The sequence below is a fragment of the Lissotriton helveticus genome, chromosome 7 (genome assembly GCF_964261635.1).
Source record: "Lissotriton helveticus chromosome 7, aLisHel1.1, whole genome shotgun sequence".
Taxonomy (NCBI): Eukaryota; Metazoa; Chordata; class Amphibia; order Caudata; family Salamandridae; genus Lissotriton; species Lissotriton helveticus.
The window spans coordinates 1,287,872,990-1,287,889,986 of NC_136068.1; the positions used below are offsets into that span (position 1 = coordinate 1,287,872,990).

General features: G+C 46.7%; 1 protein-coding gene across 3 annotated transcripts in view; it reads left to right on the forward strand.

Moving 5' to 3' along the window:
* LLGL2 (LLGL scribble cell polarity complex component 2) overlaps positions 1-16,997 on the forward strand; it is an 876,878-nt gene that overhangs the window by 602,927 nt on the left and 256,954 nt on the right. For all 3 annotated transcript variants that reach the window (XM_078654529.1, XM_078654530.1, XM_078654531.1), the window contains one exon: positions 15,936-16,086. In XM_078654529.1, coding sequence (XP_078510655.1) covers positions 15,936-16,086 — 151 coding nt within the window. The remainder of the gene's footprint in view (positions 1-15,935; positions 16,087-16,997) is intronic.

Below are 16,997 nucleotides of genomic sequence, written 5' to 3' on the forward strand. Positions count from 1 at the left end.
CATCGGAGCGGTTCTGGGCTCGGCGCAGTTTCGGGTTTATCCTCCCGAGCAGCGGGTTCGGGATATTCAGGCTCTGATTCCTATCTTTCAGCCTTTATCCCGAGTCTCGGTCAGGTTGACGCTGCGGCTCCTGGGACTGATGGCCTCCTGCATCCTGCTGGTGCATCACGCCAGGTGGCGGTTGAAGGTTCTACAGTGGGACCTGAAGTTTCAGTGGGCACAGCATCAGGGCAACCTGTCCGACCAAGTCCTGATCTCGGAGGTCACTGCGAGACAGTTGCAGTGGTGGCTCACGGACCGCGATTGGGTCAGCGGCATATCCCTCTCCCTTCCCCAACCGGAGCAAGTAGTAGTGACGGATGCGTCCCTTCTGGGTTTGGGGGGCCACATGAGAGAGGCAGAGATCAGAGGCCTCTGGTCTCCGGCGGAGTCCTGGCTCCATATCAACCTTCTGGAGCTGCAGGCGATCCGGCTTGCACTGAAGGCATTCCTTCCCTCTGTCCGGGGAAGTGTAGTGCAGGTGTTCACGGACAACACCACCGCCATGTGGTACTGCAACAAACAGGGTAGGGTGGGGTCATGGACCCTTTGTCAGGAGGCTCTGCGCCTCAGAATATGGCTGGAATACCACGGCATCACCCTGGTGGTTCAACACCTGGCAGGTTCCCTGAACGCCAGGGCGGAAAAACTCAGCCGCCGGTGCATGATGGATCATGAATGGCGTCTGAACTCTGACGTGGCGCAAGGCCTCTTTCAGCAGTGGGGAGAGCCTTGGTTAGATCTATTCGCTGCCGAAGAGAACACGCAATGTCATCAGTTCTGCGTGTTGGAATTTCCAAGACGGCACTTGCTCGGAGACGCTTTTCATCGCGAGTGAAGCTGCAGTCTGTTGTACGCCTTTCCGCCTATACCACTTCTGCCCAGAGTGCTGAAGAAGATCAGGCAAGACCGGGCCCAAGTCATCCTTGTGGCTCCGGACTGGGCACGAAGATACTGGTATCCCGAGCTACTCACCATGTCAGTCGATCTCCCGATTCGTCTGCCTCTTCGGGAGGACCTTCTGTCGCAGCAGCAGGGGACGGTCCTCCACCCGAACCTGTCCAGTCTCCACCATACACGTGTGGAGATTGAGGGGCGACAGTTGAGGCCATTTGACTTGCCTCCTGAAGTCTGTGATGTGATTCTGCTAGCCAGGCGTCCCTCCACAAAAATGGTACACGCCTGCAGGTGGAACAAGTTTGCGGCGTGGTGCACAGCAAAGGCTGTGGATCCACTTTCTGCCCCCGATTCAGAGGTTCTCCTCTTCCTTCTTTCTCTTGCTCAGCAGGGCTCTGCTCTGGGCACTATCAAATGCTATCTTTCGGCCATTTCAGCCTTCTTAAGGCTTCCTGGTCAGCCTTCTTTTTTCAAGTCCCCTGTTGTAAATAGCTTCTTGAAAGGCATCACACACATGTTCCCTCCTGTTCCCTTTGTAATGCCTCAGTGGGACTTGAACCTTGTACGGACTTATCTGATGTGCGCTCCCTTTGAGCCACTTCATAACTTTGCTCTTCGTCTTCTGACTCTTAAAACTGCATTCCTGGCTGCCATCACCTCTGCCTGGAGAGTGAGCTCCAGGCTCTGTCTTCTAAGCCTCCTTTCCTCTCTCTCCATCCGGACAAGGTTGTTCTGAGGATTCGTCCTTCTTTCCTGCCCATGGTGGTTACAGCCTCTCATATCGGGCAGTCCATCACCTTGCCCACCTTCTTTCGGCCTCCGAAAGAGGAGGAGAGGCTCCACTGTCTGGACCCAAATGTGCGCTGTCCTTTTATCTAGACCGCACATGCCAGTTCCGGGTGGACGACCAGCTCTTTGTTGGTTACGTGGGTGCCAAGAAGGGACGGGTGGATCACAAGCGGACCATCTCTCGGTGGGTCGTTTTGTGCATCAAGGTCTGTTACTCCTTGGCGAAAAAGGAGCCTTCTGTGGGGCTGCGCGCCCATTCCACTCTGGCCACGGTGGCTACTACTGCCCTGGGCCGGGGAGTCCCCTTGCAGGACATCTGTCAGGCAGCTACGTGGGCCTCGCTGCACATGTTTGCTAAGCACTACTGCCTGGACAGTCAAGTCCCGAGAGATGGCTTTTTCGGCCGTTCCGTTTTCCAGGACTTTCTGGTGTGATCTTGGTACACAGACCCACCACCGGGGTTTGGTATTGCTGGGGTATCTATTCTAAGGTAAGGAATCTAACACTAACCTGTTTTTTTCAGATGCACAAGTTACTTACCTTTGGTAACGATATATCTGTAAGAAACAGTAGTTAGTGTTAGATTCCTTACCGCCCCACCCATCCTTCCCGTTCTGCGAACCGATATCTAGGGTTAAGGTATCTCCCTTTAAAGGGCCCTAGTTTCATGGCACAAGTGTCGGTTTCTTGCATGGCTCTGCGTTCCTGGCTTAGAAAGCTGTGTACAGAACTGACGTCAGCGCGCGAGGGCGGCGTCTAATTACTCCAACGACGTCATTCCGGCGATCACGACGACGGACGCGGAGCGGCAGACGATGCCTACAGACGCACAAGGGTACTGCTGACTAAAAAACTTTCCGGATCCAGTCTGACACCTGGGATATATTCTAAGGTAAGGAATATAACACTAACTACGGTTTCTTACAGATATATCGTTACCGAAGGTAAGTAACTTGTGAATTACTGCCAGAGCCCTTGCCAAGATCACCTCAACAAATGCCTCAACAGGATCCATTCCTCTCGGATGATGACCAAGAAGAGGATGAGATAACGGACCCTAACATGCAAAGGGATGATTACCTTAGTCCTTCGCCTTCATCTCCCTCTCCAGTGCTGATTGACTCACCGCCTGAGCACATTGGCGGATTTCTTAATTTGATGGAAAGGGCGGCTAAGAGATTTGAGCTTCCAATGTCAACTACCCAAACGGATTTTTTTTTGTACGATTTCAAAGAGCCATACCGGAAATCAGTTTGTGCTATCCCGATCATTGGCCACGTTTGGGAGGAAGGCCTGCAGGCTATGAGGACACAGGTGATCACACCAGTGCTCGCCAGACTGGAGAAGAAGTATAAAGTTCCTATGGACACTCCAGCTTGTTTAGTGGGCCATCCCAAACCGAACTCAGTCATATCCCAAGCTGCTCAGCAGAAGTCCAAAAATCAGTCAGCTTCTATTACAACGCCTCCTGACAGAGAGGGTAGGCGCTTGGATAATGCAGGAAAAAGGTTTTCTTCCATGTCTGCACTTCTGGTCAAAGCTGCGAATGGCAGATGTGGTGGGACCTAACACCTTACATAGACCTGAATCTTGTACATTGCACTCATCAGCTCGAAATCGGCTTCTATTTTTATTAATCCATGGCGCTTTAGCGGTCACTGGTCTCTGTGGCCCACCTCCCCTTTTCCTTTTAGCTGCTGGGTCGGGAATCAATTGGTTTGTTAGGTTTTTATTTTTAGAAATAGATCTGGCTGACGTTCGTGGGGGCACAATAGGAGCAGTTTTAGTTGCAGCTGCAGGTGATTTTGCGGCATCCTCCAGTGGCCCAATTGGGGGTGGCACAAGACCGTTCTCCTCATCGATAAGCATATGAGTATTAAGGTTGGCGGCAGAGTGGACTGGAGTACAGGCTGTTGCAATTATACCTAGGGAGCATCTTTTGGTTTGTTGCAGATCCAAGGATAGGCGTCGCTCTGTTATAGCCATTTCTTTTTCCAGAACAGACGTGGCCCTTAATATGAATTGATCTAGGGTCCCCGCCACGCTGCTACCAGTTAGTGTGCCTATCCTCTTCCCCTCGCGTTTAGACATCTTGTATCAATGACAAAGCCAACACAGACACTGTGACACTATACTCAAGGGTTTGATGGGATGTTTCACAAAACTGACCTAGTGATGAAGTTGGCGTTAGAGGGTGACCTCTTCTGGTCTCTGACGGGCCCGCCCTTGGCCCGTGCTTCACGCGCATCCCGCGAACAGTTAAGTAGCTCCCTGCTGTGTCAGGTGCAGGCAATCCTCAGCAGGGCAGAGCTCCCTGGGACATGCAGTCCCACGCGTTCCGGCGTCCTCCTCAGCGCTAGCGTGCACAGTGGTGAAGCTGCTCTCGCGTAGCGGGTGGCGCGAACAGTTAAGCAGCTCCCCGCTGTGTCAGGTGCAGGCAATCCTCAGCAGGTCAGAGCTCCCTGGGACATGCAGTCCCACGTGTTTCGGCATCCTCCTCAGCGCTAGTGTGCACAATGGTGAAGCGTCTCCCAGTACTTGATTAATGACTTTAAAAGTGCCTTTTAAAGTTTCCTGCAATTTTTTACTCTTCGCAGTGCCCAAACAGTTGCCAGCTGGGGTTGTAAAAATGTTCTAACAGCAACCAAACCAATCCCCCTCGAAGAAACCAGCTGACTCGCTCACCTCTCTTGTTAATCCTTAAGTGAAAAGTGCCTTGAGCCCCTTGCACCAGCGTCCTCAGCAGGCTCCTTCCCTTACACGTTTTACCGGTTCTCTGCCACACAGGGTTGCAGACTGATGACGTTTTAAAATTATCGAAACCTTTCCATATTATGTCCGGAAACTTTGCCAGTCGCAACTATTCTTTTCCTAACAAGCCCCTGCAGCCCCTGGGGCCAGAATGCATCCTGGCATCGATCCAGGAAATTTGCACAATTAAGGGAGAAGGTCAGTCTGGTGGTATGACAAAAAAAACAGAATGCTCAAAAGAAACTGTTCACCAGTTGTAGATAGCATACCCAAAACCTGGCTAGAGAGAAGTCTCCATCAGCCGACCCATTTGGCGGAACTTCGTCATTTGGAAGACTATGAGAGGAGGGTCGAATGTAGCCAAATGTTGCTCCACGGCTAACATAAATAGATACCTGACCTCATACTCCAAGTAATCTCAGCCACAGTAGTTGTTCAAGATATGAGACAACTGATGGAGTGCAGTGCGAGTGATAAACGGGCGCAGTTTAAAAATGACTATAAGGGCAAAAAAATTAGGTTTATTAGGTATTGTCCAAATGCCATGAGATAAAATAGATCGCCTGATAGTATAGTACAAATTCACTATCTCCTGGCGAATAGTGAGGTTGACATGTTTCAGCCGTGTGGCTAGCTAGCCCGGCTTTCTCCAGGACCTAGTAGTTATTAAATGCTACTGCAAGGAAAGCAATCAATAAGATGTATTGTACATAATAATTTGCAGGTGAAAGAATTAAATAGATCAGTGGTTTATTACCACCCTACCCGACATGATTCCCATGTGTGTGTAGGTAAGAACTATATCTTCATTCCTAAAACCAAAAATTTTTTTGTTAATACAAGGGTCAAACTTATAATAGTGAACAGAGAAAACTATGAGCATAGAGGTTCAAAAGTCAAAAAGATCGATTTTACATTTTCATCGACCGTACCAATTCATTATGTAACTTTACTAAGGCAATTCTTTATTTTTAACAACAGATAGGTACTCACCCAGCTTTCTGTGGGAGTAAGCCCCACGTCAACCGGAAACTGCTCGGTGGTAGAGGCCCCGCTCTAATCGTAGGTAAAAAGGGAACATGAGGTGATTACATCATCCTTTTATCCCTATGTTATACTCAGAAATCGAAAATTACAAAAACCTGATTCAGAAAGTGCAGATCTATGGCGCTCCACACCATGAAAGACAGCAAGCTAGCATTTGACGTGTGTGGTTCAATCAAAAATGGTTCAGTTTTGTATTAGTTAATAAAAGCAATCTCTAAACAGTCATTGCATCTAGAACTGAATCTATATGTTGTATTAGGACAATCTCCTACGTCGTATGCCACTTATTTCTATCTAAGAGACCAAAATAAAATGGATGAACCCGGTGGAGAGTTGTCTTTGTTATATATGTAAATAGGACATAATCTTACACCTGTTGCCAGGATCTACTTGCAACACACACTGGGTGTTACTTATCAAATAGTCTATATTCTCAGCTTAGTGAAAAATTCAAAGGGTCAGAAGATGCCAGATCTCAGGATTTAGGAGCATACACAATAATAGATCACACAATCAAGGAAACTGACCCTACTTAACATAGCACACACAGAGAGTCTCTTACCTGTCCGTCGGTACCTCGTTGCGATCTGCAAGCAATGTGGGAAGTACCGATGGCAGGTCGATGCCTCTTCTTTATATAGTGTTTCTAGTTGGCCCAATTGGTCTTTAATTGATTCTCAGACCAATCGTTGAGTGCGTTGTAAAGGATATAATGGAGACGCCTCGTAGCGCACCAAATGTGTAGAAGCCTGTGCGTCATACTCGGACGCTACCTCAGCCCTTTATTTGCCCTGGTGCGCATGTGCCAATAGATGACGCCACTTTCTCGGAATGCTCCCTCGAGCAGAGAGAAGAAGGAAAAGGTATTAATCTCGCGCGCTTGCGCATTCAAGGAAAGCAATTCTTTTGCGCGTGCGCATTCGGATCAAAAAGTGGAGCGTCAGAACAAGTCACGGCATCTATATGTAACTCCGCAAAAGCAATTCTGCGCCAAAATTCACGATGTCGGGCCACAATTCACAGATGTATAGTGCTCAGATTACCAAAATGTGTGGTCCCATCAATGCCTGCAAAGCGAGTGAAAACCACATCCCTCGCAATTTCCATAAATGATCCGGTTTCATCTGTTTTTTCTTAAAAAAACATTTTTTGATCATTTTGTGGGACCGATAATTAATATGGATTATACTCAGCCATCAGTGATGTAAGTGATACCACTCTGGTGTTGTGCCTTTTATTTACCCTGTAGGGCTGTCCTTGACCCTATGATCAGCTACATGAGAATATATCAATAGGGGAGTAATTATGCCAATGTTATTAAGCTTCGCCATTGCTGCAGCATTTGTTTTGTGTGGCTAGGCATCGAAATGCACAATACTCTCCACATATTGATATAAGGCTTTAAGTATGTGATGTTGAACTAAAATCAAATTGTGTGAGAACTCAGGTAGACCGCTGTCAACTATTAAGATGTTAGAGCTACCCTCCAGTTGCATATCATTGGGTTCCCTGGAATTAGTATAATACTCGGTACTGGTGTTTGATCATGTCTAATAATAAAATGGTAATTACAGTCATGACAGGGTGGAACACGCTATCCCTGACAATATTGCTAGTATGTATCGCTGATTATATGGGACTGTTTACGTTTTACATCAGCATTATTTGATGTACTATAGGCTAGTCGAGCCTGATATCTGGGATCAGGAATACCATCCATGAGTAACGCTAGTGGTTGTAAAGTTACTACACACAAACATGTTAAATGGAGACCCACGGGATGTTGTCATTTAAGCCTTCTGTATCCGTTTTAAGCTTGAAAATCAATTTTTGTTTCTTGATGAACAGAAATCTGGAGATGTCAGTCACATGCTGAGGAATCATAGGATGTTCCAAAATAAACCACGTCATCTCATCTGCATGATGTTTCTGGGATAGGAAATGATTTGTCAAGCACGTTGACTGTTTATTACAATGTATTGTACTTTTATGCTCACTGATGCGCAATTTGATTTTGCGAGTTGTGTGTCCAATGTACCTCAGTGAGCAAGGACATGTGATCATATAGATCACACGGTCTGTGTTGCAATTAGTGTGAGTTTTAAGAATACATGGTCGGTCAGTCCCAATATCTACGGATTCTGTCTTGATGGTCTGCGGACACACACTACATGAACCGCATGGATAGTGGCCACGTACCGGGGGAAGCCCCCAGAGGGTCTTGGTATCCTGATTCAACTGTAGCCTTGGCCGGGTGTGTACAAGGCTATCGCGCAGACTTGGACCTCTCTTGAATGCAAAAAGTGGCAACGGGATGTTCTCCGTAGCAATATTTAAAATATGCCAATGTCTGCGTACTGTCTTCTGGACATGGTTTGACAGTGTGCAGAAAGTGTTCACAAATGTCAATCTGTCGGTTGCAGGTTTGGTGATCTTGTGATCAAGTAAAGCATCTCGGCTGACATTAGAAGCCCTCTTCCAGGCTCTACGCACAAGGCGTTTGGGATAATCAAGGGCCTGGAGTTGAAGAGAGAGTTCTTGGGCATGTTTATCAAAAAGTGCTGTTGTTGAGCAGTTTCTGCGCACCCTTAGAAACTGACCCACAGGGAGATTTTCGCACAGGGCTTTGGGATGATGACTCTCTAACGTTAGCAAGGAATTCCTTTACATGGGCTTTTTGAACAATTCACATTGTAACTGTCCATTTTCAACAAAAATGGAAATATCCAAAAATGCTAGTCGAGATTCACTATACTCAATAGTAAATCTCAAAAAGGAATTCTGTTGGTTAAGCCAACCATGAAAAGCATTAACCTCAAGGGTAGTACCACGCCGTATCACCAGCACGTCATCGATGTACCTCTTCCACAGCAACACCTGATGGAAATACGGGTTGCTGTGGTTGAGGACACACTTTTGCTCAAATAGATGAACGTACAGGTTGGCGAGGCTGGGTGCAAAGACGCTACCCATAGAGGTACCTGAGATTTGAAGAAAGATCTGGTCCTCGAACCGGAAGTAATTCTCCATCATAGATATCTTGGCGCACTCCATGATGAAGCTGGCCGGTGTGATGCTTTCTAGGTCACAAGCTTCAAGGAGGCTTCTGATGGAGTCCAAGGTGTCTTGTTGGTGGATACAAGTGTATAACGATCCAGGAAATGCCAAGGAGAAGCAATCATCGAGTAAGAAAAAAGAGCCTCTGCATTATCCGCTCCAAACTGCAGCCTCGCAGTGTATCGACGTCTCCTCGACTTTATTTAATATCTATGTGGCCCCCTTGCCAAGGTTATCAGGGAGCATGGTTTTGCCCCTTTCTTCTATGCTCACGATACCCAGCTGCTTCTAACCTTTGATAAGAACTCTGAGGATATTGAGCAGCGTTTTGCTAAGGGTATGTTAGCTATATCAGAATGGATGACGGACCATTGTCTTCAGTTAAATGCATCTAAGACGGAAATTCTGTCGTTTGGCACAGCTCAGGCCATCTGGTCCCCTAGGTGGTGGCCTGCTACATTAGGTCTAGCCCCTTCTCCAAACTGTGGCAAAAAATGTGGGGGTTCGCGTAGATGTTCTGCTATCCATGAAGGACCAAGTAATGACTACAACGGGGACCTGTTACTACACCTTAAGCCTTCTGCGAAGTGTTTCGCTGGTTGCCCCTCTCTGTGCCAAGAACCTTGATTCAGCCATTGATTATTGGCCGCTTGAACTACTACAATACTCTGCTGGCATCTGCTAATGATTCCCTTCTCAGCAGATTGCAGATTGTTCAAAATGTGGCCGCTCGCCTGGCACTAAAAAAACCTCCTCGGTAGGACCTTTATTAAGACAGCTTCACTAGCTCCCTATCAGCCAGAGAATTAATTTCAAACTATGTTGTTTCACCCATAAAGCTCTCTAAGGCACGAGCCCCAGCTACCTGGCGGATAAATTCAAAATCTACTGTCCGAATTGTCATCTTAGATCGGAAGGGAAAAGGCTTCTAGTGGTTCCCCGGTTTAAGAAACTTAGGTCAGGCGGCAAAACTGTTGTCCATCTGGCCTCGAAATTTTGGAACACCCTACATCAGCCCTCATCCTCCTGGACCTGTCGGCCGCCTTCGACACGGTCTGCCATCGCACTCTAAAGACACTCCTCCTAGAAGCCGGAATCCAAGAGAAGGCCCTTGACTGGACCACGTCCTTCCTCTCCGGCAGAACCCAGAGCGCCCGCATCCCACCCTTCCGATCCGAAGCCACCGACATCATCTGCGGCGTCCCCCAGGGCTCATCCCTCAGCCCGACGCTGTTCAACATCTACATGGCCCCCCCTCGCACAAGTGGCCCGCTAGCACGACCTCAACATCATCTCCTACGCCGACGACACCCAGGTCATCCTCTCCCTCACCAAACACTCTCACACCGCCAAAACCAACCTCCACGAGGGAATGAAGGCCGTCGCCGACTGGATGAGGAGCAGCCGTCTGAAGCTGAACTCGGACATGAGGGAGGTACTCATCCTCGGACCCACCCCCTCAGCCTGGGACGACACCTGGTGGCCGACCACACTGGGAACAGCACCAACACCCACCGACCATGCATGCAACGTAGGATTCATCCTCGACTCCTCCCTCTCCACAGGCCCTTGTCAGCAGTAGACTAGACAACGGCAACGCACTCTACGCAGGAATCCCAGCCAAACAACTACAACGCATCCAAAACGCCTCCGCCCGACTGATCGTAACGTCCCCCGCCGCACCCCCCACCTCAGAGACCTACACTGACTCCCCGTCGACAAGAGGATCACCTTCAAGCTCCTCACCCAGGCACACAAAGCACTCCACAACGCCGGACCAGCCTACCTTAACAGCAGACTCAGCTTCCACACCCCCACCCGCCAGCTCCGCTCCGCCAGCCTCGCCCTCGCCGCTGTCCATCGCATCCAACGAACTACCTCCTGCGGCAGATCCTTCTCCTACCTCGCCGCCAAGACCTGGAACACCCTCCCTACCCACATACGGCAGACCCAAGACCTACTCGCCTTCAGAAGACTCCTCAAGACCTGGCTCTTCGAGCAGTAGCAGCACCCCCTTCCCTCAGCGCCTTGAGACCCTCACGGTAAGTAGCGCGCTCTACAAGTACTCCGATTGATTGATTGATCGACCTGTGGACCTGCGTAATTGCTCCAATCTTCTACGCTTTAGGAAACTCCTGAAAACTGTATTATTCAGAGGGTAATTTCTATCTGCACATGTTCGTCTGACTTTCCCGTTTAGATAGCGCGGAGATACCCCTCCGGGGGTGATTCCTGGGCTTTATAAATCCGATACATACATACCTACATACATTACCCCACCCTTGGCTAGGAGTTTTGCTAACTCTTCGTCCACCAGAGAGGCATCCTGAGCCGACATGGCCATGGGGCGGGGTGGAAATGTTGTATTGGGGAGCCTAAAACTCGATGTGGAAACCTTGCACCTTCTGTAGCACCCAGACATCCAAAGTAAACAGTCTCCAACTGGGTATAAAATCTGCCAACCTGCCCCCTAATCTTAATCGGGAAGAAGAGTTGAATACTCACCTCTTCCGGATTCGGTATTGCTGTTGCTTCTGAAGCTCCTCGTGACCCCCTAGGTAAAAGGTCAATATCCTTAGGGGCGGCTTTCATGCCAAGTTTCTGCTCCTGGATGGGAGTTTGTGGGTGGATGGGGGGTCCCCTAAAGGCAAAGAGATGGTGGGGGGGGGGGCTGTGCTCATTCAGTTCATTTCTCCTCCAGGGGAGCCTTGGCATCCAAAACCGCTTTGTGAATGGAGGCATCGACAACTCTCATGGACCGGCCCCCATATAGGAAGTGTAGTATACTTCCCTCTCCCATTGTTCAGCGCACGCTGCTATAAGCTGGATGTGACTCAACGTCCAAAAAACAGCCATTAATCACCTATTGGTGTAATGCCCGGTAGGTAATAAGAAAGCAAATCTGCCATTTCAAATCCTCCATCCAACTGCGATTTGCAGCACTTAATCATACTGACTCAGGGTCCTGTTGTTCCATAGACAGGAGCCGATTTTCGATGCCAAGGCTCTAAAAAAGGAGACCACCACTTTACCCTGGATGTTCTGTAATATATATATATACAGTATTTGAGGAATGGCAACCATCTTGAAGAGGGCCACCCTGCTTATGAGTGAGATCGGGATAGCTGTCCATAGGGCAAGCTGTCTCTCGACCCTCCCCATGTTGCTCTCCTACATCTGTATGTGGCGTTCCAATATAAAGACACCAAATAGACCATACTGTTTGTTGCTACGGGAATTTAGTTTTGGAAAAGCCAGTTGCCTTTGGATGCTGTGCCCACAAATGGGTATTCTCAAGAGTTGGTTTATTTCATCCTCAGGCTTGTACATTTTCCAAATTACTGAAGTACCTTTAGCACTCTGTGCCCCAAATATTGTAGCTGCTCTAAATAGGCCAGCTTCTCATCTGCATAAATGGAAACATTGTCTTCTACCCCTGTAGCTCATCTAAAATTCCCTTCTCCAGGATCCAAACTGAGCAGTGTTGCCAATGGCTCTATATCCAGTGCGAAAAGCAGGGGTGAAACAAAACAGCCCTGCCTAGTGCTGCATGGAACAGGAAAGGGGATCAAGAGGACATTATTTATCTGTACTCACACCATCAGGGCGGTGTGTAGTAGCTTAGTGTGCACCGTAAATATGGGCCTCAGCCTGAATTTTTCCAGCAAGGCAAACCGGTATGTCCAAAGTAGTTGAGGGCCTTCTGAATTGCAGTCCCTAGTATGGCAGCTAGAGACCCAAAGTGTTCATCCAGTGAGAGTGCTGTATTTAAGCGGCATATTTTAGGTTTCATCAACATAAAGACACTTTGCTCCCTATGTATCCGAGTGCCAACCACAGCAGTGAGGGGAATTGCAAGAACCGTTGTTAACATTTTTGTCAAAAATGTTTTATTGGTTTTAAAGGATAGCCAATACAAAAACAAGACCCCTTGAGGAGGGGACCAACAGTGCATTACATATGCCAAAGCAACGTATACAGTTTGTGTATTAGGACTTGACAATTCCTAAAGCAGCTCACCCAAAAGCACCCAGGCCTCCCAGTGACACAGCATATCTGAGACAGCAAGCAAATCGCCTAGAAGGTCAGTGTAGGCTCTGGTTTTGTTAACATTTTAACTTCAGTATTAAGTAGCAAGATCTGTCGAGAAGAGCCACAGTTTTTGCCTGTTCGGCCTGCCTTGGGTATCACCACTGTTGTCATCCTCCTTAATGGAACTGTAAAGGTCCCAGAGCTATTCAGTCAGCAGTAAGATCTTTCGACCAGCAAGCCGTTTGGGCAGGCGGTGTCCCTGATTGCAACTGGTTGATTGTCTCTGCAATCTCCTCACATGTTCTGGGCCGTAATTTAGTCCATTGTTTTTTTGTTGCTCCCCATCCTTCTCATAGTGGTTTACAGCAGGACATGATGCAAACAGAAAATGTTACTTAGCTGTGACAATCAGTTTGCAGCTTGCAGTGCGAGCTCACGGTACGACACTAGACAGTTTTCGACCGGTACACAGAGACTTTACAGCATTGCACCTACACACCTACTGTACTCCCTTTGAGCTAATGCATAGCTGCTCGTTACGTTTGCTGACTCTAAAGACTGTGTTCCTCATTAGTATCACTTCAGATCATTGTGTGAGTGAACTCTAGGCACTCTCAGTGCAATCCCCTACACCTTCCTTTTTTCAAGGCAAACTGGTGCTGAGGACTCAGGCAGACTTCTTGACGAATGTCGTCACGCAGTTCACGTTGGACAGTCCATCACTCTTCCTGCATTCATTACCCCTCATTTCTTGAAATAGAAAGAGAGGGTCCATTAGTTGGACTCCAAATGAGCTTTAAATTCAGTCTGACCAATGACCATAGGGTGAACAATCTGCTTTTTGTGTGGGTATTCGGGGCACATAAAGAGAAGGCGTTTGCGGAAGAGAACTCTGCATTAAGATCTGTTACACATTGGCCAAAAAGCCTCTGAGAGATCTGAGAGCCCATTCCACTAGGGTAAGGTTGCGATAACTGCAATGGTATGCAGAGTGTATGTCATTGACATCTGGCGGTTCGTGACGTGGGCGCCCATCTACACGTTTACGAAGCATTGCTACCTTGTCATCCATGTGTGGCGGGAAGTATATTTCACTCGCAAGGTCCTCCAGGATTTCTTGGTCTGACCCTACTCCTCAGACCCTCCACCTTTAGCAGGTACTGCTTTGGTATCTGTTTAAAAGGTGAGGAATCTGCAGTTAGAAGTAGCCATCAGAAAAACTAATTACATATCCTCAGTTACACTCTTTCTGGTGGGTATTCCATTCAGCCACAGATTCCTCACTGCTCTCCCACCTACCTGTTCAGTGGAGTGGTCTCTTTCTTTTTTTTCCCTTCAACAAAAGTCCCAAATAAAGATCTGCACACTGGTTTTGACAATTGTTTTGTGCTCTATATCCAACGGCTCGGAAAGAGTTAAGCAAGAAACTGATTTTGGTACACAGGGGAGGCGCTTACATGCATCTCCACACATTCCTGAAATATTTTGATTGTAAGGCATCTCAAAGGACTCTTGGGTTGCATTTTGTTTGCATCCACCTACTTCTACAGTGATGTCTTTGTATGAAACCAATTCAAAAAGAATGAAACACTCAGAATTCACAAGCTTAAGACGTTGAGATAAGATTCATACAGCTGGCCAAATGAAAAACTGGACAAAAATGAATAACATTTTTGAAGGTTTTCCATTGATCCATTCCAAGTAATGCCACATGGTTCAATTACTATGAACTCATCCCTCACAGGTGCGGAGTGTTTTTATGATAATTGCTTGTCAGTGGGCATTAGTTCTAAAAGGGAAAAACTCTTCGTATATATTTACTGAAGCAGTAAGGCTTGCAATGAAAGCCTTTCTGTCTCAAGTACAAAACTCATAGGTTTCCACACAGACAACAATGATGTACTAAATTGGGAAACAAGGAGGTATGAGATCTCTTCCCCTATTATAGGAAGACCATATTCATGCGCTCTGAAGCACAAGGGGGGAATTACGGTGGAGAGCATATCTGGATTAGACTATGTATGTGCCAATATGCCCAGCAGACTTTGGGTGACGAATCATGAATGAGAGATAAGCAACAAACAATTAAGTTGGGTGTTCCAGAGATGGGACACAAAGGAATCGGATATATTGCAACAAATTACAATAACAAATGCCCATGGTTTCTGAGTAGAAGGCTGTGGCCCGGCTCCAACGGAGAAGCTTTCTGAACAGCCTGGTGGAGGAAGTTCCTTTATGCATTTCTGCCGTGCCAGTAATACTCAAACTATTGTGTAAGATGAAGAAGGAACTGTGTCTGATGATATTGAGAGCCCCAGCACAGCCCACACAACATTCGTTTCCAGGGCTGTGGAACAGAGGTCTGTGAGCCGGCTGCTTCAGTTCAAGACATGTATTATCCAGGAGGCAAGGCCAGATTTTCTACCTGTACCCAGAGTCACTCCACCTGATTGATGAGAACTTCTAGTTTAGTTTACCAAAAATGTCTAATAACTGTAGAGACATTCGTACGGCAGTGAGAGTTATTCCATTCTGAAGATGTATGCATGTAAATAGACTCCTCTTCAATCCAAAAATCTCGACCCATTGTTATTAGCATCCAATTAGTATATACTTTGTTTGGTATTGGCTAAATCAGACCCTAAATATCAAATAATCAAAGTGCATCTTTCAGCAAAATCTAGCGACACCTTTTTTATTCTCACAAGAATCATTAAAGAGTTTATGAAGCATATGTTTTGTTATTTTTCTCTAGTGAGGACTCCAGCTCTATTTTGAGTTAAATTCTGTTTTTTCAACCTTAGCAAAAGAACCATTTGAACTTATTCACAGATCTACTATTATGTGCTTGTCTTGAAAAAACGCTTATTCATTAGCAATAACGTCACACAAAAGTTACGTTTATTTATCGGTTTTTGCAGGAGACTCACTTGTCCCATCAGTGGATAATTCACAAGGTATCCAGGGTAACTGACATCAATAAGGGCAAGTTAAAACTTGGATTCTCTTCCAGTTGCTCTTGATATGCCAAAAGGTTTCCCTAGTCATGCCTGAGAAATGTAAAAAGCATTTAATGGATGATAAAGAGTTAATGCTAGAGCAATACAGTTTAGACACAGTTTTCCCTGTGTATCATTCCTTTTGCTCACTTTGTCATTATCCATTTCTCATCATTTTTCTTGCTTCTCATCTCTCCTATATTTTCCACCCTGTATTTTTCACTCCTCACTTATTTCATACTCTTGTCATCTCCCTTCTTTACTGAATTATTTTCATATCACAATCCTCATCTCCTCTTGTTCCCTCCCACTATTTCAATGAAGGTGCAAGAAGCTAACGCCAAGTTTGACCATGATGCACTACAGGAGATGGAACTTGCTCCCGTACAGCGGAAAATTGAAGCACGTTCAGCAGAAGACTCCTTCACAGGATTTGTGCGAACACTGTACTTTGCTGACACCTACCTGAGAGACAGTGAGTAAATCTTCAATGCCAATGTTTGTGTATGTCGTGGAATTCCTTCCAGACTGGTGCAGAACCTGCCCAATCTCTTCCACATTTTCCCACATCCTGATCTATATTTGTCATATGATTCTGCCTCCTTCTGCGCCCAACTCCTTCCACTCCCAAATCTGTCCACAGTCTATTCCCTTACTTTCATATCTGCCTATATGTAAATAATTTGCTTCAAGCACTGCATATAGAATGGATATTACTGTTATGTTTTCTCTCCTGTCATCTGTACTTGTGAGGTATTCAATAGCAATTTAGAGAGAACTGGATCACTTTTTATCGCTTGGACACTTTTTCTTACAAAACTGAATACTTCACACACATGCATCCACTCTTGCACCTTGGCTTCACAAATATCTGGTAACTTCCATAAGTTCTCTGTGGCGAGCTCTGTGGTCTCTTTTTTTAATAGCACTCAGTTTTTATGCAATCCTCCTTTCTCTTTGGCAGCTAGTCTTTACTGCTATTGAGCAACAGATCTTGCCTATCTTCACATAATATCACCTCCTCTACACCTATGGTTTCTGTCACCACTTCTGGCCATACCATTCTTTGTCCTGCCTTGGCTGTCCACCAGAAGCCTCTATTTAGCCTTCTGTTCGACCTCTGCAGTTTCTGTCAGTACTACTAAGGCATACTACGTCTCCATTTTCTCTGTCCTCAGTTTTTCTACTCTGGTAAGAGCCAAAGCCAGAAAGACCTGGTGCACCTCTGGGGCCCAAGTATTCTCCTACTCCACCTCCAGCTAAAAGAAAGAGGACACATACAACTTCCCAGGAGGGATATACATTTGTTTTTTCAGACTTGGATCCATGTTCCACATTTTACACACTAGTGTCTCCCTTAGGTTCTACTTCTAGGGTTTGCTAAAA